We start from the raw sequence: 23,854 nt of genomic DNA, 5'->3' as shown, positions 1-23,854 counted from the left end.
TAAACCTTTGGCATAAGGTAACTTGACATAAACCCATGTTTCTCTTAGTTTTATTTTCTTTCTAGTACTTTAAAATTATCCCCTGTTTATATTGAATTTTTGTACATTTAATTTTTAAGCTTTGAACAAAAAAAGGACAGATTATACGAGCAGTTTCAGTGAGGTCCAGACATGCAAAATACTGTAACAAAGGGAGTCACAGTCTGTCAAGCAGTATTTTCTGCCCCACGAACCAGGGGCTACCTGATCTTTACCAGGTGCAGTTCCTCAGTGAGATTAACCTGTGAGTGTTGGAGCAGACACCTGCCAGCAGGGCTCCACACTCCCCTGGATACACCGGGCAGCTTTAGGGAGCCAGCTCCAAAAGGCTGAAATGATTCAGGAAAGGTGGGACAGTGTGCAAGCATTAAAAATACACACAGCTACTTTCCTCTTAGTAAGGGGCAATGTTCGTGATTGCCTCACCCTCCCTGGACTATGAGAGAAACAATCCCTCATCATGTAAACATCTGGAACTCCCTTATTTTTCTCTGTCCAACCACAGCAGCTTTGTGTTGACATTGGAAATTCAAGGAAACATTTGGGTCTTCATACCTTTGGTTTGTAAACTGTCAGGTGCTTTTCAACACCTCCCAGACTTCAGTACTTTGTAGAATTAGAACCAGAAGCAAGTTTAAAATGGTACCTTTGCCAGGTTAAATTTCTGAGAGTGATTATTCACTGCATCAACTTACCTGTCAAAAGCATGTGCTCATGAAAAGTGCCTTCCAAGACAGAAACTGAAGGAACTTCTAAAACAAAAGTATTTCCATCTGCTTATGAAACAACACTGAAATATGCAGCCTGCTGCGCTGCACAGGACTGTTTCCTGTGTATTGGCCATAAGAAAGCTATTCACCCCATGTTTCTGATGGAGATGTGGTTATTGAGCCTTTGAACTGTAAATACTTTACACTCACGCTCCCTTCACATGCAACACCAAGCTATCCTTTAAACTTGCACTTTAAAGGGCTGTTTCAAAGTGTAGTATTTAAGTTAGCTATTTGGGAAATTTAGAACTGCTCACACTGGAGTGCATAATGGTCTTCAGGGAGTAAGTTTGAAGACTGGGCTCAGGGCTGCTGGGAGAAAACCCCAAAATGTGTACCTCCCTCTCACAGGCAGCTCTGCTCTGGATCTGTGCAGGCACTCACCTCCTGGGGTTAAGCCATGCCCATTAACAGGAAGTTTTGTATTTTAATGTGTAGAGTCACAGCTGAAGGTATGAGCTGCAGCATTAACACCTGAAATCCTTTAGGACTACTAGCTCCTTTGGTGAGTCAGCAACATTTGAACAAGAAGTGGAAATTGAGAGTTGCCACAGATGCAGACTCCCAACTGTCAATAACCTCATGTGGGGACCCAGCACCTCCAAAAAGAGTCAGATGTGGTTTTGCAAGATGAAATGTGTAATATGCATTAGCTGTAAAGCTTTTTTTTCCAGTCACCATTTGTTTGAGCTTACTTGTGGTTAAGACATGGATCTCCAATTTCCTGGTCACACAGAGGGCCCATCCAGCCTGGGTGACATTCACAGATCACACTTGTTTTCTCCAGGGATCGGCAAATCCCATGCTTGCAGATGTTACAGGATTTGCAGCCAGGAAGGACTCCCAGTGACTGCTGTGGTAAATCCTTGAAATCCTGCAGCTCGTTGTTGATTCTGACGTCGTGAATGCACCCATGAAAACCATTTGGTGTCTTATCTGCACCCTGGCGCAGGGATGATAATCCAGTAGAGGTTGGGATCCCTTCAGATAAAAGCAAAAGGGGAAAGTTCACTTACACTTACAATGATAATATTTAAATTGCTGAAGCTTCTTTTGTCACAGCCTGTTAAAATCTTTGAATAATTAATTTGCATAGGAACTTTGTAAGGTAGTACAATCTCATTGTCCTCATTCTGGAAATGGAAAGGGAAAAAATAAACTGACTTGCCCAATCTTCTGTAAGAAGTGCATGGCCCAAAGGAAAAAAGAAAAACAACAACAACAAAAAAACCCACCAAACCAAACCTTTTTTTTTTTGCCTGGTAGCCACGTGTTCCTGTCCTTATATAATGTTCCTTCTCTCTACAGTTTAATAGCAATTATTCTTCTGAAAGGTTTGAGAATGCTTTCATTTGTCAGCAGGTAGTATCCACCTCTGAGATGCAACATGACAGTTTGGCTTTACTGGGTCACAGTGTTAAGAGAGGGAGTGGTAAGAGTGCATCCCATGGAAAGTAGTGCAGGAAAGCTCTGAAGACAGGGAACAGCACTTCAAGGGCCAGGCCAAGGCTTTGTGGCAAGCACCTCCCATCTTGTTCAAGTGCTTGGAAGAGCTCACACAGTTGGATGGCCAGCAGGTTCTTTTGGATGTTGTTTTATACCTTCCCCACTGACACCAGCTTGGATGTGCAGCTGCATTAGCACAGGCAAGTGCTTCCATTTTCAGCCATGTGAGGCCTCTGAACTTGCTGTCTATAAGTAATGCCACTGTTAAAGGTGGTCCTAAAACAGCATCTGTTTAACTGTATGTTAGGAGGAAAGTTGCTAGAACAGGTGATGTGGTTGTGAGATGGACAAAACTGTGAGCACCTGAAGGCTGAGGTCTGTGTTGATCTTTCTGTATAGGTCAGGAACAATTGCTCTGGGGTAATTTAGGCAACTACTTTTACTAAACCACCTGCAGAGGAAAGGCATCTGGCTTCCATGGGAGGGCTGCACATTAAGAGGTGGCACATGAAGAACAGGGAGGGTTTAGAAAGAAGCAACAAGAATTTTAATAGGCAGCAGCAGAAGTCTTTACTGAGGCCATGGATCCTGGTATTCAACAGTCCTTCTTTCCAGACCTCAGGTTCTTCCTGAGAATTTTTTAGGTACCTTTTGAGAATTAGTACTGATCCATGATGCTCATCCATTAACAAAACTTTTCCATGGGATTAGTTCCCAAGTTCCCTGTGTATACATTGCTGCAGGATTGGTATCTTTTGTGCTGTGCTAAAGGGAGAAATTGTGATGGCCTCTGCACCAGCAGATTATCTTTGATGCACAATGCTCTTTAATAGCCTGTGACATTCTTAATAGGAACCAATTATAAAAGTTCAACTCTGTACAAAGCAAGATTAGCCAGTTTTCTATTTTACAAGGGCAATATTCAGGGTTCTTTTAGAAAAGTGTTATTAAAGAAAATTATTTAGAAAAACCTTGACCAGCACCAACTGAAGCTGGTAAGAGTTTCTACTATTGGCTGCTAGTTGGCTTCAATGATCTCATTAGAATAGGCTCAAAGACTTTCTGAGTCTATTACCTTTTGTATTTGGAATAGGCTGACTAAAAATTCAAAAACTCCGTGTCACTGAAAGAGAGATTTCAACATTCAGTTCAGAATAGAACTAGGGGGGTTCTGGCAAAAACAATCCAGTGGGCAAAAACCAGCCTTTGTTCTGTCTCTTGTAACCAGACACCTCATCAGTGCTATAGTCATTATTCCGGGCATTGTTCCCCACCCCATTTGGCCTCTGCTTCCCTCCAGATTTAATACTTAATGTGAAAAAAATTCTTAACTGAGGTTTGGTCAATTCTAGTATCTGTCTAAAACTATGTCTTCAGTTTCCAATGAGAAAACTATTAACCAAGGTGTTCTTAGTTTGAGTGTTAATATGTTTTTTAACCATATACCTCTTTCCCCCCCCCCCAACCCCCCCCAATTTTTAGACCTCTGTAAAAAATTCCATCAGAAATACTGCTCAGTTATGGTATGTTTAAACCCACTGACTATTGATTTGCCTTTTTTGCCATGACAATTTGTGATATTCACACTGATCCATTTTGAGCCATACACCTTGGTGCCAGCCAGTTCTGGAAGCTTCTGAAATGCCAAGTGGGCTGTTCCTGCAGTGGCTGTGAGAGCCCTCTCCATAGGATGGACGATGATTTGTTGCTGAGAAAACATGTTAAAACCTCAAATCTAGAGCAACTCACGGTACCTCCAATGTAGAGGGGTGTGTTGAGGCTGACAGAAGACTGTTTCTGGAGCTTTCCCAGACTCTTGGGAGCCCCCTTGTCCACCACCAGGTTCAGAGTTTGATTCAGCATCACGAGTTCCACGCTATGAAACTGCCCATCATTTACTGTTTCCACACTAAAAAGTAAGAGGGAAAAAAAAAAAGAATTAGAAGATGAACAAGGAACAGCCTCTGCTTCTGTGACATCCTGTGTCTCTGTGGTACACCTTGCATAGCACAGCTCTGGAGTGCTCTGGAGTTTGCAGTCACAGCGTTCTCAGCATTTCCTGCAGTGGGGAGGTACAGACTGACACTCAGCCCATCCTGGGCAGGCAGTACTGACACATGTGGAACACTTCAGAGGGCAGCTAATCAGGAGAGCAGCCACTCCAGTTGTTTTTCTCAGGGCAGAAAAGCAACTGTGTAGCTACATGACACACTGGTTTTGGTGACAAAACTACCAAAAAATCCCATTCTGTGCTCTCAGCCGCAGCTTGCTGCCCTCTGTCACACTGCTTGGTGCACACACATGCTGCAGGCTGGATTAAAAAATTATTTCATTTTTAAAAACTCTCCTATGTGTGGTTTAAATTATCTCACATGGGCCAGGAGAGATTGCAGTGTGCGGTGAGACAGCAGAGGCCTCTGAAACCAGCATCTCCTTACAGCAGAAGTGTCTTGGAACTATGAACTGAGGAATAACAGACTGAGGGTCTTAAAGCCAGAGAAGGAATTCAGGAGGTCTTGGCTTATAAATGACCAGTGTGCTTTGTTCAGTATCAGACAATCCTACCTGAACACAAGGAAAAATGACAAATGGATACTCCTTTTTAAGGTTAAGGTATAGATTGAAGAGAAGACAGTAGGAATTGCTGGGTGCTGGGGCAGGGAGCAGGCAGCCATCTCTGAGCAGATAAGATGTTAAAATAGTGTGTATTGCTTTGTTCTTAACACTGATTTTTCAGATGCATGAAGCCTGCAGCAACCTCCTAGTCTGCACCTCAAACAATCTTCACCTTCATCTCCTGTTCACTCTCCCACACATTAAAAGGTGCAGTGCTATCATTCCATTTATGTCATGCTATCATTTTTAAAAATTATTTATTTTCAGGGCAGCTTCAGCTCTCAAGCCTTTATGCTCCATGGTGAAATTCTCTAAAACAACCCGATGGTTTCATGCACTCCTGAAAGCAGGGAGGGACGAGGGTGAGATGACCTGCTCTTGAGAAAAGAGGGTCTCAAACCAGGGTGGTAGTCACACATCTGAGGGGATTTTCCCACTGCTGTAGGTGTAATTAAAAGGCACAGTATCTGTTCCTTGTGCACTCAGACACCAGGGCACAGGTAGAAAGAATCTGGTAATGGTTGGTCTGGAATCAGCCTGTGGGCTCTGTGAACTGCCCACATGCACAGCGTTGCCTGTGAGCACCCTTTCCCAGATTCCTCCCTTCAGGCTGGGGGTGCTGTTATGTGTGGACAACGAGAGAACACACCAGGCTTTGGGCATCCTGAGACACTGCTTGGAAAACAGCCTGGATTTGGGATTGCTGCACATGTGGTGCACACTACAGCACAGTGTCAAAGTTTGGGTTTCTGCTCATTCAAATAAGCATAAGCTCAGCATCCTCTCAAAGGAAGTTACAAATTCACAGGTCAGGTTCCTTTCAGGCAATTTGTAAATTTGCAAGGTCAATGCCTCTGAGCTATTTACCCACACTTTTTTTACTGTCAGTGGAGAGGAAGAGACACACTCATCCCTAAGAGTGAATCACCTTTTAAATGTGACCACCTCTCAACCTAGATGACATGCTGTGCCCATCTTTAGTGCCCAGTCCCGCAGAACTGATGTGTAAGGCTATTGCAGCAAGGAAATAGAACCTTGGCTTCACAAGCAGATTACATGCCTTGGAGATTACTGGAATTCAGTTATTGCTGGAAGAAGTTTCATTTCTATAGTGTTTTATGGCAGACCTGACATAACCAATTGTACTTGATCTATGTCAGGCAGCAAGTCAGCACTGCAGGCATTTGTGGGGATGTGCTGTTCCAGCCTGGAGCTGGAGTGCCTCTGCAGTGCTGCTCTCCCTACAGTTTTTCGGGATGAATCATGAACACACACAGGCCTTCAAAAGTTCAGGTAAGGTTACACAGGTCATAAGGTAACAGACAGTAGTGTATGAACACCTTTATGGTGTGGCTTTACATAAATAAGTGAGTTAGTTCTGCCACAGAAAGGTTCCCAGGAAAGCTCTGCTGGCTTAATCACTCATTCCTGACCTGCAGGGAAGCACTGGACTGTGGCTGCTGCCCATGTTCAAGATGGTGAGAGAGCCCTGGGGAGAACTCAGGAACCTGGAGCTGATGGTACAGTTCCAAGTGTTTTAAAGAAAAAAAACATGAAGGCTTGACACTGAACAAAAATGCGATCCAGCTGGTCCAGCAGAGACTCTGGATCACAGCAGTTGTATCAGGGCCCTGGCAAGGGCAGTGAGTTGTGTGGGCCAGGATGAGGCAGAGGATGTGTGCTGGACTCACTGCCCAAGGGGCTGAGCCTGTGCCCCTGGGAAGGGCAAGCCTCTCCCCACTGCACCCCAGTGCACTGCAGCGAGGTCACACCTCGGGAACTGCACTTTGTGGATTGGGAAGTTTGGAAACAGCTGGCCTGAGCTTTGAGTTCAAGCACTCTGGAATTCTGCTAAGTGTCTGCTGCATTAGGAGCAGCTGTGCTAGAGCAACACCCACTGGGTGATCCCTCTGTGCTCCTTGCTTATCTCACTGCTCTCTGCAATGCCTGGTTCCTGGGGGGAAGCACTTGGACTTCCACCTGAAAGGTGTGAGATGAATAGAAATGCAGACATGTAATTATTAATCTGCGCAGAAGTGCTAATGAAAGGGAGAAGTGGAGCCAAACCCCATGAGCTGTGAGAGCTGAGCCCTGTGGAGGTGGGATGGATGGCTGTAGGATTTGGAGCCCTTCCCCAGCAGGATCAATAGCTGAAGCTAACACACAAACCACATGGTTATCTGCACAAGGCCAAGCTATGGCCATTTGTCAGAGGACAACATTATCACATCTGGCAGGACTGGCTCTTCCCAGAGCCAGGATATCTCAGGCATTCATCACCTACTCTCCACAGGGTGTGTTTTTTCCAGATTATCCCTTGACTAGCAGGCAAACAAGTCTGTGAGTCCTGGGGATGGAAGCAGCCACCCCATATGGTGCTGATGCCTTTCAGCACACCCAGAGATGATATTTTAGTTGGAAAGGGAGTGAGAGGTCCCAGTCTATAGGAACACATGGATGAGTATTACTCCATTCTGATTCTTTCACTTTTTAACCCGTTATTAAAATAATCTTTGTCTGAACTTTGAGAAACAAAGTAACTCACAGCCATCACGCAACACTACAGTTTTGTAAAGCAGATAAAGTTAGAACAGACAAAGCACTCATTTGCTGTTTGAGAAGACACGGAGATATGATAGAAAAGCTGAATGTGGACAGCCAGGACGACAGGAAATCCCCAGGCAGCAGATACTTGTGCGAGAGCACTCACTGCTGCTGCTGACGGGAAGGCATTCAGACGCCTTGGGATTCTGAGATGGAGACAACCGTGGGGGAGAGACCAGTGGTGAGAGAAAAGCTGCAGGAACTCTCTCTCCTCAGAGCCTCCTCTGTAGCCGGGCCTTTCGGAGCCCCGGCAGCCGCCGGAGACAGCTGGAGACAGCGGCTTGGCCGGGGATGAAGGGCGGCGGCGCCGGCGCTGAGCAGCGAACGCTGCTGCGCTCCGCTCTCCATCGGAGCCCGCCAGAGCCGCCGCTCCCAAGGGTCCTGTTCCAACCTTACTCAGTTCTCACTGGGCATCAGGTGCTCCTACACGGCTCTTCCCTCCGGAACCGCCCGCGGGATGGAGATGCCCGCCTCCAGTCGGGGTTTATGGGGCTCCTCCGGCCACCCCGCACCGAGCTGCCCGCTCCGAACGTTGCGGGGTGAGAGCCGGGAATGCGGGATACGGGCGGGGAATGCGGGATGAGAGCCGGGAATGTGGGATACAGATCGGGAATGCAGGGCAAGAACCGGGAAAGCAATGCGGGAGCGCGGTGCAGCGGCGCGGGCGGGCAGCAGAGGGCGCCGTGGCACCGCGAGCTGAGCGGGGAGAGACAGCCCCGGCCCCGCTCCCGCTCCCGTTCCCGGCCCCGCTCCCATTCCCGTTCCCGCTCCCGTTCCCGGCCCCGCTCCCGTTCCCGGCCCCGCTCCCATTCCCGTTCCTGGCCCCGCTCCCATTCCCGTTCCCGGCCCCGCTCCCGTTCCCGGCCCCGCTCCCGTTCCCGGCCCCGCTCCCGTTCCCGCTCCCATTCCCGTTCCCGGCCCCGCTCCCATTCCCGTTCCCGCTCCCGTTCCCGGCCCCGCTCCCATTCCCATTCCCATTCCCGTTCCCGTTCCCGGCCCCGCTCCCATTCCCGTTCCCGCTCCCATTCCCGTTCCCGCTCCCGTTCCCGGCCCCGCTCCCGTTCCCGTTCCCGCTCCCATTCCCGTTCCCGCTCCCATTCCCGTTCCCGCTCCCATTCCCGTTCCCGGCCCCGCTCCCATTCCCGTTCCCGGCCCCGCTCCCATTCCCGTTCCCGTTCCCGCTCCGCCCGGGCTCCCCCTCGTCACGGTGAAACCGAATCAACCCGAGCGAGCGAGCACCACGAGGGACACCCGAAAGGTGCGGCAGGAAGAGCCCGGGGCGCTAATAAACCATGCGCCGCTCCTGAGATCTTTCCGAGCCTCTAATACAGCCAGGAAAGTTTAGCTGACTTCCAACCGCAGCATTTTATGCCACCGCCATTGGATATTGTACAGTTTCCTACAAGTCCTTGTTGTAAGCACTTGAAGTGTAAGCAAGGATTTCCAGGAATTTAATAATTAAACTTGCTGAAAACTAAGCAACAAAAGGCAGCACAAGTTTTCCATAACACAGAATGATTCCTCAGGAGCCAGTGCTGCTGTTCTGGGTCGTGGCCGGCGGCTGGTGAGGACACCCCTGGTCAGGCACTTCCCCCACTGTGCTCACCCTGCAGCATCCTTCCACTCTCTCTTCTCCATCACACTCATCTTTTCACAGCCCACCTTACATGCCTTGCACAGCCCAGTACATTGCTCTCACTGAGGTTACATGGACAGCTGGCCGTGGCATCTGGTCAAATTTTGCAAAAAGTAGAGGAAAATGCTGGGATGCCCAGCTCCCTAAGCCCTGGGTCCAGCACCTTCTGTTCGCTCTGAGCTGCCCTCACAGGGAAGGGAGGCCACTAGAGAGGGCTCTATGGAAGAGACATTAAATTTTCCTCTAGGAGGGAGCTCTCTGCTCCTCTTCTGCCAGAGCGGCTCCAGCAAGGTGAGCCAGTGGAGCCACTGCACAGTGCATTGCACACAGTGCACACTGCATCTGCTGGGAGCTCAGACTCCACAACACAAAGAAGTGAAGGGAAAGGGATGTGTATTCAACATAAAACCCCAGGGAATACAGGAAGGAACTGATTTCCACTCTCATTTTTCAGCTATTTCTCTTTTCCCTCCTATATATTTTATTTCCCCTCTACTCCAGCCCCAAGCACACACAGATGTTTTAAACACTGACTCCCCTTGCTCTAATACCCATGAGATATTTAGAGCTGAGCCACTATAAATATGCCAGTGAACAGAAATGCATTAAAGGATTAAAGCATTCAATTGGAACTTGTAAAATTTGGGCTTTGAGGTCAGGTTTTTTTTTCACTGTCTAGTAATATACCTTTATTGCAGACAGCAGAGAACAGCAGGGCAGAGGAGTCAAAACCAAAAATAGCTTTAAGTATCACAGCAAACTATGTCACTGAGGAGATATATAACCATCAATTATGCAAATAAGAACATTAATTCATTAGCTACAGTCTCCAGATTTTCCTGACCTCTGTCTTAATGGGGACACGCCTCATCTGACACACAAAACAAAGAAAACACAAGGATGGTAAGAGACTGGGGAGTGAAGGCCATGGGGAACACTGAACTTAGATAATTGAGAACATTTTAAGTAGAAGGCAATAAACAAGAATACATGTCAAAAAGAGCTTAAGGAGCTTACAGCACCAGAGAAGAGGTACCAAAATGAAGAGCTCAAGGTGAGAGCTGCAGGGAACTGCGCTGAGTTGTCAGCAGTTTGGGAGCTGTGAAACTCACACAGTGCCAGGCTGACTGTGGTATCAGCAGTGATGGGTTCTCACCTTTCCAAGCTACACTTACCTCCTACCCTTAGTTCCAGCTATAATCAGTCCTTGGCCTAAAATAGATTTAAACTTCTCCATGGCAACAAAGGCAAAATCATAATTGGAGTGGTGTTTGTGCTACCTCCACAATAACACATCACTTCAAGCACTATCATCTTCAGGAGCTGAATAAAAACCACATGTTGAGAAAAAAAGTATGAAAAATGCTAATGAAACACAGGACTAGGGAAATAAGAGGTGAAAGGAATATTAAAGCACTCTACTTTCAGCTTCAAACACACTATTTTGTTATGTTCAATCCTGTTTTACATGACTTGAGTGCTATGTCTTTCAGGCTGAGAGTACTCGACATTAAGAGCTTTTGCCTTGATACCTCCATTTTAATTTGCTTGGTTTTATACCTTTTCTTCTACTTAAAACTTTGTAGACCACCCAAATAAGCCATCTTTCTCTTCCTGGTGTTTACAGCCCTTGAACACTGGCAGCTGATTACCGTATCTCCCTTAATGATCGTTTGGCCAGGCTATGCATATCTAATTTCCAGCCATAATTCAATTCCTGCAGCACCCCTGCCAGCAGTGAAAGTCGTTGTATTACAGACCTTCTAAGAGAAAAGCAAGGACCTTTTTTACACCCCTGTAACATACAATTAACACAATCCTGACCCCCTTCCCTAGATGATTCATTAAAGGGTCAGACACCTGGCCAGGGCAAACACTGCTGTTTGCAGGGGATTCTCACAGTGTCCCTGACCTGGGTGAGGTCCCACAGCTCCCTCCAGCCCCATTGCTGGGAACAGAAGTTTCTGGGAGTAGAAATTGCTGGGGCCAAGAGCTGCTGGGTGCTGCTAAACTCACACCAGCAAAGCTGGATACTTCATTCTGCTGAGAATCTGTTAAAGCAAGTGCAATGGCAGTAAAACCAGCTGGAATACACTTCTGAAGTCCAAGGGCTCTCCTGAGACACAGATCAGAGCGTTGGTCCCTGCCACCCTCTCCACCAGGATGCCTTGGTTCTCCACTGCACACGGTGGCGTCAGGAGCTACCACGTCCTGATGTCCTCACAGTGACATGCATCAGACAAAATAACAAACCCATGAAATACAGAGTGAAGAAAAAAAAAATCAGTCAGAGATTCTGCAGTGTTATTGGGTCGGTGTGAAATCTCGTACCCGTATAAAAATGACACAATAAATAATCATTAGCAGAGGGGAAGGCACGCCCTGTTACAGCAGCAGGGCGGTGGCAGCCTGAGTGCCACGTCCTCCCCAGCATTGCATGGGTACAGCTGAGCATCACACACCAGGACAGGCTGTGACACAGCCCCTGGCCCCACCAGGGCTTGGAACAGAGCAGGGTGCATGGGGTCACCTTCTAGAAAAACAGCTCTGCCATTCAGCTGGTTATCAAATCTCAGGTTCTGATAAGAAAATTCACCAGGTGTCTTCACAGAGTTGTTACATCAGACAATACTTTGGACCATCTATCCCCTTTTCAGCTCTGGAAAATATGTAGGTATTAGCAGCAGGGAGCAGGGCTGCTACGGAGTACAATTAACAGGGCATCCAGTCAGAGTGAAAGAGAATGATGGGTTTTGCCTGAAATTGGAGGCTAAGCCTGAAGAAAAAAAAAAAAAAGCCATGTCTATTTAGAAATTGTTTCCACCTCAGCCATAGCAAAATACCTACAGCTGGATCCTCTCCTTCCACAGAAATGACCAAACCCATCGATTTTTGACAGCTGCCATGCCCACCTTCCCCCAGCACTGGGACGTGCTGACAAATGCTGAGCTCTGGGTCCCAGTTCCACACTGGGAAGAAACACAGAAAGAACCATGCACAGACCCATCCTGCACCTCCTGATCTCCCTCAGCTCCAGGTCTGCGTGCGCTGCTTCCAACAGAGGCTGCATCGATTGGATCCAGAGCCACAGATAGGATGTGAATATCACACATGGTACACATCTAAACTTTGTGTTACTCATCATGTTCACAAGAAATTTACAGGCAGGAAAAAATAAACATATTAGCTTGCTACTTGTTGTTGTAAGGCAAAAAACCTCACAATTCAAGACATGAGCCAGTCATTAGTGCACAGGAAGTTTATAAAGCCATTTTGACTATGATTAGGTTTATTCCATCACTGTTTATTATGAGAACACTTCAACCTTTCTCTGATGCAATCAGTATTAACCAACTTTGGCAATGTACTACTGGACCAGCGACCTATGGTACAGCAGCAAAATGCCTTTAAAAGATATTTGCAACCTTTCCCCAGCCTGGCCTCTGCTGACAGGGGATGCCTGAGTGCAGCTCAGACCCACAGCTCCAGATTCTGGTCCCTGAATAAGGTGACCTGGGATTTGAAGAACAGAACTTCTATTTTTGTCATTACCACAGGACAAGTGGCTTTAGATGACCCATTCCTAACTGCCTGCACCTGGTACCACAGACAGGCCAGCACTGACTCACTTTGTGAAGGATTTTGCTTTCTTCTGGTAAAAAGCTCACTCTGAAACACCCTATACATGTGTGAGACATGAAGTGTGGGTCTGCAGTTTCTGGGTACTTGGACATTGAACTGAAGAGAATGAGCTGGGTGGAGGCAGAGAGAGAGAGCAGATGAGAAACTGTCATTCTTGCAAGAGATACTGGAGAGATTTACAAAGAAAAGAATTAATTCAGCTTAACAAGATTTTGCCTGCTAAGTCCTTGGGCAGCCTGAAGGACAAAACTTTACCCTTCCTAAGCTTCAGCTCAGCAGGAAAAAAGTTTCTGTGTTTCATGAAAGCAAATATTTGATTCTGAACCTAATGGTAAAAGTTAAATGATATTTTAAGGTCTTGACCTTACATTTTCTCTGTCCTACTGCACAATAATCCAGGAAAAATGAGGTAAATGCGATGTTTGTAGCTTGACAAGAACTCACACACTTGCCATTTTTCTCCAATTTAAGTACTCCAAAGCCCTTTATAAAGGTAAAAAATTAAGCTGTCCTTTGCCTTGGCTCATGCAAGATCTATAAGTACATTCAAATTTTACATTTTTTTTCTGTGCAGGCCAGAGACTAATGCCAGTTTCTTTCATTATATTTGATATAGAATCCCTAAGGGGTATCTGAAAAAATACGAGTACATGATAGAATAAAATGAATTGCAAATATGCAGAACTGTAAAGAGCTCAGTGATGCCTCACAGAAATATCTGAAAAACAGTCTATTTAGAGCCCATCCAGAGCATCAAACAGGCATCCCACCAGGGATGGGCACAGCACAGGCTGCAGACTGTGAAGGTGTTAGGAAGAAAAGGACCAGTCATGCAGTGCACTCTGCAAAGACACTTTTGCCAAAAACTGAGTTTGAAAAGCTCTAATAATGATCCTAAAAATAATGAATGTTCTCGCTCCTCCAGCACATTCCTCCCCAGAAGGCAGAAAATTAATGGTGAAGCCTCCCAGGCTTCACTGCAGATAAGCAATTTCAGCTAAAGAGACAATGGCACAAAATCCCCCTCTGTGGAAGGTGTGGATGTTCTTCCACCTCTAAAGCAACTGTTCAGCCTCAGAGATTTGAGTAGAGGACTGAAATCCTTGGGGAGCAGCACATTCATTCAGCAGTGGCATGGCCTGGGATAGTGCTGGACACCGAGTTCCAGCAGCTCCCAGGCTCCAGAGCCACCGGCACAGCCCGAGGGAGTTAAAGGGCACAGAAGTTTGCAGATGCCACCAGCAGAAGAACCTTGTGCTGTTCCACAGCCTGAAGGGACAGCAGAGCAGGAACCTCACCCTCAGAGATCTGCAGCATGTTTCTGAAACACCTTTTCTATTTTTGTGCCTTTCTCTACTTTTTAGCGTGCACAGGGAACCAGATCTAATTTGTCGTCTTGCAGTCATCACATCTGCAACAGATACAGTAGGAATGTATGCTCCTTCATTTCAGGCCTTTTGCTTTAACCACAAGAACATCCATCTATGCTATGCAAGAGTCAGCCAGACCATGAGAACTGCATGATACAATCTACAAGGAATATTTTTAATGATGTAGCATCTTTGAAAGCCGATTATGCGAGGATACTTTTAAAAGGAATTATAATGTAATTTGGGTGTAGTCTCTACAGAAAGACAAATATAATTCATTCTTATCTTTTCCTAACTGCCTCCTTTTTCACTGCTGTCAGGATCCCTGCATAAAAACATATGATTTTACACCAACAACTCCTGCATTTTGCTCTTTACCAGATATGACAGTCTGTATGCAACATGGCAATCTGGGAGCTCTGGAGGGAATTACATCCCCAGTTTGTGTCAAAGTTCTGTTTTCCATTTCTATTAGGAAGGATTATTTCAGCATCCAAATCAATATGAGTGTATAGCAGCATAAAATCTATTGGAGAAAAGTTTACAAGTAAGGTCTTATCTCTGGCTCAAGGAACAGATGTGGGAAAAAAGATTGAAAATAGGGAGTTCTCCCTATAGAATACAGTTAAACAGATACCAGGGTTAATGGCTGAGTGCTGGAACTATGAAATTCGTTATATGTTCTTCATTAATTCAAAGTTTTAACAATTGGATTGCGGCAGTAAATAAAAGAAGCACATTCTTTACCAGTTGCTCCTTACCTTTAAATTAAGGTACAGCATTGTGTGAAAGATTTACTTCATTTCAAGAACTCCCTGTTAGAGTGGCACCAAGTACTGTCATGGCATGGAAGAGTAACTGAGCAGTGCAGAAACCAGGAGGTCAATAAAGCACTCAGAAAAAGATTTCTGTTCTCATGTGTCCACGTATAGAATAATTAAATAGAAGAAACATTGAAAAAGAAACTAGGAATCCTACTTCAAAAATGGATCTTCTGTAAGAGCTTTACTCTGACATCGAGGAAAACATTTTTCTGCAGATCACAAGTGACAGGTTCCAGTAAAAAATCAGTCAGATTTTATTTTAAAGGGTGAGCTCTGTCATTGCATTATATTATTAATGGATTAACTTGTATTTCTCCCTAACTTGATGATAAATGACAGTGAATTTTAGGTAGTCATTTCCACTGGACATGTGCTGACCTTTACCTGACTAGAATGAAAGAGAAGCCCAATGTCAACTTTAACCTTTCTATCCAAACCTCCCACAGGGACAAACACACGTTAAGCAAACCTGAACGTACAGCTCGTTATCTTGGGCTTTTCCAGACTGACTTGGTAATGCAGTTCTGGTTCAATCTGCTCAGAGAAGCAACTAAAATTCAGGAACAGGTTCCCTCTGGTAGCCAGGGCCACCCTGCCTTCCCAGAGGAGTTACAATGAACATCTCTTTCCTGACAATCCACTCCTATGACACATCCCTGCCCTGCATGGCCCACAGCAGCTCTGCAGCAGAGCCCCTCAGAGCTCACAGCAAGCTGAGCACCCCCTGTGTTTGGGGCAAACCTTCCCCCAGCTTTGTCCTACGGGGCTGGGGCACAGCCTGCTGCTGGAACACAGGGAGTGTTTCATCCTTGTGGAACACTTTGGAAAAATACCACCAGGTGTGACTGACTCACTGCTGGCTCCCCAAACAACAGCTTTTATCTTATCCCTACAGGATATTACCTGTATTAGCCAAGTACTTTGCTAATTTTAATGTTCATAAGTACTATCAATAAATCTTATCATGGACACTCTGATGAGGAATTACAGATCATGTGGCTTGCCAATGACTTCCCACATCCCATCCTGAGAGTACCTGAAATAGCCAGAAAAACATCTCAGTTACAACCCAGGACCAGGTCAGTGACAGATTTCCTGCAGCTGTAGCTGGCACAGCTCCCACCAGGCAGCATTTTAAGGCCTCCTCCTCTTCTGGCAGACTCTTCTGGGGAAAACCAAGAGCCAAAGCTCTGCTCATCTAGTCCAAAAAGTGGACTGCTTTGGAGGAGAGCAGAACATTATATTGACTGTGAAAATTAATCTAACAGTCTTTTAGCAGAGCTTTGCAAAGGCAAACAGTCCACTTTTGCTGAGATTGAAACTGAAATGAGGTGTCTAAATGGGACAGCAGGGAGGAGGCAATGGGGAAGGCAAACTGTTTCACCAGTGGTGATGCCAGGATGTTACAGGTTCTCCTAGCAACCTTATTTTCAATGACAAATGAAAATTGTAGAAGTTGAGGGAAAGATCTTCCCGAATTCTTCAGGCTGAGATAAAATGCATCACACCGAGCCAGCTATTCATTTAATCAAAATGTAGATTAGAAGAAAATGCAAACAGAAGTCCAGATAAACCCATGGGAACCAGATCCAGGTATAAGTAGACTTTAATTTCCCTTGAGAAAGCCTCTCAACAATTCAGAAGGTACTAGTGACACAATTTAGAAATGATGGCCAATGCCAGGATAATGGAAATAATTGACCATTGTCCAAGATACTAAAGGAAATGGGGGATTTTCTGTTATTAGGTGTCTTCCTGTCAAAACTCTGTGCCAAGCTAGAAGTCATGTCTTAGGCCAAAGAGAGTTCATACCTTAGCTAAAAATCAGAGAGGTCAAACCTGATCCACTTATGCCTTCTATCCTTAAATCTTATGTTTGTAAGGGGACAAGCAGGTTTTCCTGCTCCTTCTTCAGCCTTTAAGGAAAACAAGTCTTTTAATCTATTTAGAGGCCCTTTCTGACATTCTTTAGCTGCAGTTTTTCTCAATCAACCTAATCTTTTCCCATCGAGCTCCATGCTAATCCCATTTTGCTCCACTCCTTAAACTAATAAAAGATTAGAGTGACATTTCAGAAAGGGCATCGTATTAAGCAGCTTCTCTCGCATCTCAGCAGACCACGGCACACAAAATGTGGTGAACGGGCCATTAATCTTATGGTAATGAGGTGTCAGTGAGAATGGAGCCCCCCCTCCTCCTCGATCCACGTGAAGGGCGTGGGGAGGACACCGCACCAGCCACCCCTGGCAGCTCTGCCAGAAGGCACTGCATCCATGGAGGGTTGTTTCTGTGGTGGTGGCAGCAGCTCCTGTCCCCACTCTGCCGTGCTGTGACCATGGCCAGCAAACACCCACATGGACCTGTCACCCCCTGTGCTGCCCACACACATAAGGAGCTTTCCCTCTGTTCCAATTAGCAGCATAAAACTGTTTATCAACTTCAGCTTTGCTCCAACAGCTGATCAGTTAGGATCAGCTGCCACACACAGAGACATTTTTCACACCTATCCATCCAGCTGATGAAAACCATGGGCAACCTACTTCCTTCATTCCTACAGGGCACAAGCCAGTGCTCTTCCTGGCAACCTGTCTGCATTGGTATTATCCAGTTTATTATAGTACAGAAAGTTTCTTAAAAATGTCACCCTTTCCCTAAAGAAAATTCCCTGGGAGGATCAAGTGTTAGCAAGTGCTGAGAAAACTTTCTGAGACAAGTATGAGGTGGGTGATGCGTGCTGACACCCATCCTGTCCCTTGCTCTAGCAGGATGCTCTTCCCACAGCTGAGGTGGGCTGGGAATTGCAGCTCTGCTGCACACACAGTGCCAGGAGTCTGTTCTGAACCCAAAATGCTCTGTGTGGTCACAACTGCATCTGTGCTTAGAGTAAACTGGAGCAACAGGGCTTGAAAATGACAACTAGGGGAGAGGGATGCTGAAGGAACAGTGATCAAAAAAGGCAGCACATCCCTCCTTCCCAAAGAAATGTCTCTGTGCATGGATTTCACTTGTACATTTGCTTTTCCTTCTTGTGACTAGTGAATAAAATGTGGATTTCATATCCTCAAAAGCCACGTGTCTGAAGTCAAATTACCCTAAAATTTACCTTTGCCATTTCTGCTTTTTTGTGGTTGTGTAGTTGCAGGCAAGAATTTCCACTAAAAATATTCATCCTGTAGAAGAGTTCAGCTCTTCTCGTTCTATTTGAGGCAATCTAACCCTGCAGTTGCACATTAACTGCTCTGTCTTGGTACAGTCACTTAATGCTAATCTCAACAAAAAAACTGATTTATTGGAACTATTTCAAGGACAAAATTCACCAAAAACTGAAACTTTACAGCAGATTAGAAAATGCATTTTTCTACAATTACAGGAGGACACAGCATCACTGGTGTTGCCAATAACTGCCAATTTTTACCCATGCAGCGTTTAGCTAACTCTTTATTCTGACTTTCTCATCTAATTACATGCATAAAAGAGATACCTTGAAGTAAAATAAAAGGTTTTCCTCCCATGCACATTGCTTAGAAAAATCCTACCTCTCCTCCACCAATTTTGGAAGTCAACTGTCTTGGCAGAGCTTAGTCACTTACCTGTATACTGTGGTGGGTGGGGAGTTCAGGGTGTCATAGATGAGCCTCACGTGTCCTTGGTACAACTCCAGAGCCAAAGGATCATTGTCTCCTTTATAGAGTAAGATGCCATTGTCCTTGTCCGTGGCTACCTGTGAAACATTCATAACCATGTAAGATTGCTTGAGATTGATTAATAAAAGAAATAAACCTGTATTTAAAATCAAACCAAAATAACATAAGCAATTCAAATATACTTTAAATACATCATATATAAGCAGCAATCAGAGCAAGAGCCAGGAGGCACAAAAAAGGTCTTGGTGCCCTTGGGTGGGCTCACACACAAAGGTCAACTTCCCATTTCACATGAGAGCCAGTTTTCAGTTGTCTTCTGAACCTTAGGCCTGTAAGAAAATCCCAGGCCTTTTGTCTGTTGAATAAGCAAAATATTGTCCAGAGAGGCCATTCAGAGCAGCCCGTTTTAAGAGGCATCATGACATTAAACAAACATTGTACAGGATGAAACACAATGCTGTGAATCAGTAGGAAGACACGGAACGTTCCCGAATCATCCCTGGTTGCATTGCCAGTCTGGGAATCGGAGCGTGGAGAGATTCTGGAGGCAGGATGTGTGCCCACAAAAGTACACTGGTGCCTTCGTCTCTCCTTCACATTTCAGTGATTTCAGAGTAGACAAGTGGCTCAGAAACGGACTGATTTTTCCAGGATTCTGTCCAGCAGCGCCTGTTCTGTCAGCACTGGACACATGCACACTACAGGTATTACAGCATAGAGGAGCGTGTGACAAACCTGCAGGGAGATGTTGGCCTGAGGGCGGATTTTGGCGGAGGGCAGCTCCACGTAGGAGTCCTTGCCCACGAAGTTGACGGTGATGAGCTTCTCGCAGCGCTGTCCCGCGAAGCCGGCGAGGCAGCGGCACACGGGCTCGTGCTGGGCCACGATGCAATGGGCGCCGTTCTGGCACTCGTAGTTGTCACAGGGGCTCGTCTGCAGCAGCACCATGGGAGGAGGCGTCTCGCAGAACAGACCACTGCACAGGCAGAGGGAAGGCAAACAGCCTCAGTCAGCAGCGCTTTCTCGTTTTCATTTCAGGTGCTGCTGATACCTTGGAGTGGCTACCTAAAACACAGGCTAGACAAGATTAAGAGAATAAAAGTGGAAGGCCTTCAATAAATAAATACCTGCTTTTATTCTCTTAATTTTGTCTAGCCTCTGTCTCAGGTAGCCACTGCAAGGCATCAGTTTCTGGTGACCCAGGTGGGACGACGGTCACGAGTTATTCATTATTCATATTCATTATAAGTTTGGTCCATTTACGTATCAAGAGGTAATGCTCCAATTACAGCTTCAGGTAATGAAGTAATTTACTCCAAGTTTGCCTCCCCCCTCCAGTTCACAGTCGTTTACATCTCTCAGGGCCTGAGACAGTGAGGTTTCCTTGACTTTCAGGCCTAGAGAGGAATTGTTTTGTCTGAATAAAATGGGAGAACAGGGGCTGACAGGCTATGGGGTTTTATAGTTAGGCACTGAAGCAGTACAGGATCTGTAAAATATAAAAGGTAAAATCCAGCAGCACTGCCATTTGCTTTGTAGTAGCAGCCCTGAGGTCCAGCCACCGTGTGCCTGCTGCCCGACATGAGAGGAGCACAGCTGAGTGCTGGCAGGAATCTCAACGCTGGGTGTGAACAAGCCAGTGCAGACACTGAGAGCAGCCTGTACTGCCCTTTGCACTGGTTCTTCAGCTCTGCAAGGCACTGCAGCCTGGCTGAAACAGCTACCCCTCTTACTGTGCCCTGCAGAGGTTCCCAGTGAAATCTGTGAGCCGTTTAAGCCCAAACCTGAGACCTCTCCATCCTAGATCTGTGATTTGAGTCTACTCTGCTCTTGTAAGTGGCAAACAAGGTGACCCCTTTCCAGAGGTACCAGCAGAACAGAGCACTGCTAACCCAGCCTGTGAGCTTCGTCATACCTAATGCCCATTGTTTTGTTTTGTCTTCGGCAGCAAGTAGGAAACAGAAGGAAAAGTCAGTGTATATCTAATTTTAATTTTCTGGAAGTTAAAAATAATCATAATAAAAAATCCATGTGACCCGCAACAGCGTCCACTAACAGAAAGCAAATGTTGGGAGAAGCCAGAGTGTCTCTGCTTAGTGCTGTTCTGAAAGATTCCCTAAGCTCCTGGTACAGCTCCTGTACACCCTTGCTTGCTGTGGACACCCCTCTGGTGTGTGGCTTTACTAGGGCAGCTCTCCTGATACTGGCACCTAGAAATTACATTAGCAACAGTATCTGTAAAGGCCCTTTCCTTTTTAATTTTAAACATTTTTAAAAAGTATATATTTAGAAAAAATTAATAGGATTTATTTCCCCAGCAGTGGAATGTGGAACACAGCCTGACTTCCATAGCTTGGCCAAGTCCATTCTGCCTGGTACAATTTCATTTATTTAAATAATCACTGTGAGTCCCTTGCAGCAATCTGTCCCAGTGGAGAACTTGGAAACATCTGCACCACAGAGGAGCAGTGCTTCCATCAGGCTCTGCAGCTTAATGTGTGCTTCCCCACCAGAGCAGCATTTATCAGGCAACACTACTGTGAGGCTGATTGCTGGAGGGAAGCTTTGAGAACTTGGGGTTTATTCAGCAGGGCTCACAAATTCTCCAAAAATGTTTTCATCTGCAGGGGGCAAATGAGTGCTATTTTGGGAAGAAAACATTGCAAAGTTTTCAGGAGGAAAGCATATTCTGCAGTTAGGAGAAGTTGGTGAGTGCTAAGGAAAGGTGCTGGAAGGAGCACAATTACCCCTGACCAGTGAATGGGAAAGGATGAAATGGGAGAGTGAGTGTGTACATGGTGGCACTACTGATTTTTGGGGCTGTCATAACAGCCTCATTGTGCATGAGGCCCTACCTACGCTGCTCAGAATTACCCAAGTGCCATTTGTTCAGCAATGAGAGGATATAAGTTTTAACATTGTTTTAGGGCTTTGACACACAGCGTAGTGACAACCATAAAATCATTATAGGTCTGTGAATTTATTACAACAGCATAAGTTCCAGATAACTGGGAGGGCACTGCAAACTCACTGCTGGGAAATTATTCCTGATACTTAGCCAAAAAACTTTATTAATCCTCATCTTAGGTCTCCTAGTTACCTTTGTCAGACCAATCCTTGTGTTCTCTTTTTTCCGTCCACACTTGCAGCCTTCAAACACTTGCAGAGCTATCTCCTTGCCACACATCACCATGCCCAAGGCAGCTGTGAGGACAGGGGAGTCTGTAACCCTGAACATCAGAAGGCTGAACTCTGTCAATCACGGTATTTGAATTTATAATCTTAACAGGAAAAAACCCAAACCTCAGAACCCCCTTCAGAGCAGCGAGCCTCTAAACTACAAAAGGCTTGAGTCATGGAAAGAATAATGAGATCATATTTTGTTAGCAGAATTTTAATCCTGAAATCAAACAAGATCAGGGACTAGTCTGCATGGAGAACACATGGGGCTCCATCCTGCTGTCTGCCTTGGCAGAGGGAGTGTGGTAGTGCTCAGTGTGAGGTTCTTCTCTCCAAAGACCCTTGTCTTCTTTGCATCTTGCACAGGAAATTTAGGGAAGTGACATGGACTAGTGGAAAAAAAAAAGAAAGCAAACAGAAGAACTGAAGTAATCCTGCCTGTACTGTTGACAGGCAGCGGGATTACTTTGCTTGCCCATGGCTGCCTTGGGCTGTGAAGTGCTGTCTAAATGGGTAGTTGAGTTTTGGAGCTTAGTGTAGAAAGATTCTTCCTCTACTTGGAGGACTGTTAGTGGCATGAGACCCCCTCATTTGATCAAGAGAGAAGACTGGACTGTTCCAGGTTCTGCTCTTGATGCCTGCTCCTGGTGTGAAACCAGACAACCTGAATTGCCAATAGAGCTCTTTGGTACATGGGAAGGGACCAGACCACTCTCCCACCAACCCCTGCTGCTCCACTCAGTTGTGTCAACTCAGAACATCTCTCACAAACACTGTGACTCTGCTTTCCCAGAAAAAAAACCCTCACATTCATCACTTGCTAGTGTTTACAGGCCTTAAAAAATCAGGGGACCTGCAGCAAGTCTCCCAGTCAGTCCTATCTGATGACAGGCTCGAGTTACCCTTGACTCCAGACATGGCTTTGCAATCCCATTTCTCATCTCTAAGAATTAGACAACACTGAGGATTTACATCCCACAGTCACGTTAGCCTTACCAGTCACCAATCTGCAGGATCCCTAAGGCCATCAAATGGACTGAAGCAGAGAGTGAAACATGGAGAGAAGGGTATGAATTTGAAATTCAGAGGATATCTGATACCTTGTAAATAACAAGTCTGATTCTGTGAAACCATAGGCTGACATCATGTTATACATCAATGCCTATTCAGGGAAGGCTGTCTGCTTTGCAACAGAAATGTGTGTTGAGAGGGAAGAAAAAAAACCAAAACCCAAAACCAGCAAGAATGAAAGCAAGAAGAATGAAAACAGTTGCAGATTCAAAGCAGAGAAGATGATTTATAAGTGTTCATGCAATTTCTGCTTTGTCAAGACTGATCTTTTCAGGTACTCCTTCTTTGTCTCGTGTGTATTTCAAACACAGAAAAGGTTTAGCTGGAAGGAAGCCAGTATCCAGCCCCAAGCAATGATTAGTGAATCCATTTGGAGGAGCACACTTATCTTTGACAGACAGAGATTTCCAGGAGTCAGATATATTGGCAACTGTCAGAATGAGAGGCTGGAAATTTACAGCCTGAATCATACTGAGCTCGTCCAAGAGGCACAGAGACACTGCCACAAAATCTTCAGACTCATGTTTTCTTTGCAGCCAGTTGTGAGGGTTCATAAACACAATTTTATTATCCTTTGCTCACTCTGCACATGCAGAGTTTATCTCCATATAACTTATGTGAGTGTATTAGGTGGTGTGCTCAGTGTGTTAGCAGGAGTGGCTGGGGCAGGCACACTCACACAGCAATGCCCCAAAATTGCTGCTTTCCAAGCAAGAACTGCCAGTCCCCTGTGTCTGGTTACCTTGTTAAAACCTCCTGCAGGGACAGGAGTGAGCCACTCATTCCCACGGGGATGGGAGATCAGTGCTGTGCTCCAGACAGCCATTCCCATGGGATGGGAGATCAGTGCTGTGTTCCAGACAGCCATTCCCATGGGATGGGAGATCAGTGCTGTGTTCCAGACAGCCATTCCCATGGGATGGGAGATCAGTGCTGTGTTCCAGACAGCCATTGCCATGGGGATGGGAGATCAGTGCTGTGTTCCAGACAGCCATTCCCACGGGGATGGGAG

General features: G+C 45.8%; 1 protein-coding gene across 1 annotated transcript in view; it reads right to left on the bottom strand.

The window, feature by feature from the left end:
• The window catches only part of SLIT3 (slit guidance ligand 3), a 468,658-nt gene that overhangs the window by 2,652 nt on the left and 442,152 nt on the right, over positions 1–23,854 (bottom strand). Inside the window, exons 31-34 of the mRNA XM_062502022.1 lie at positions 19,327–19,567; positions 18,538–18,668; positions 4,010–4,164; positions 1,505–1,790 (exon numbers count right to left, since the gene is read on the bottom strand). Of these exons, the coding sequence (XP_062358006.1) occupies positions 1,505–1,790; positions 4,010–4,164; positions 18,538–18,668; positions 19,327–19,567 (813 nt within the window). The remainder of the gene's footprint in view (positions 1–1,504; positions 1,791–4,009; positions 4,165–18,537; positions 18,669–19,326; positions 19,568–23,854) is intronic.

This window comes from Cinclus cinclus, chromosome 14 (assembly GCF_963662255.1).
Source record: "Cinclus cinclus chromosome 14, bCinCin1.1, whole genome shotgun sequence".
Taxonomy (NCBI): Eukaryota; Metazoa; Chordata; class Aves; order Passeriformes; family Cinclidae; genus Cinclus; species Cinclus cinclus.
This window is presented reverse-complemented; position numbering and strand designations above follow the sequence as displayed.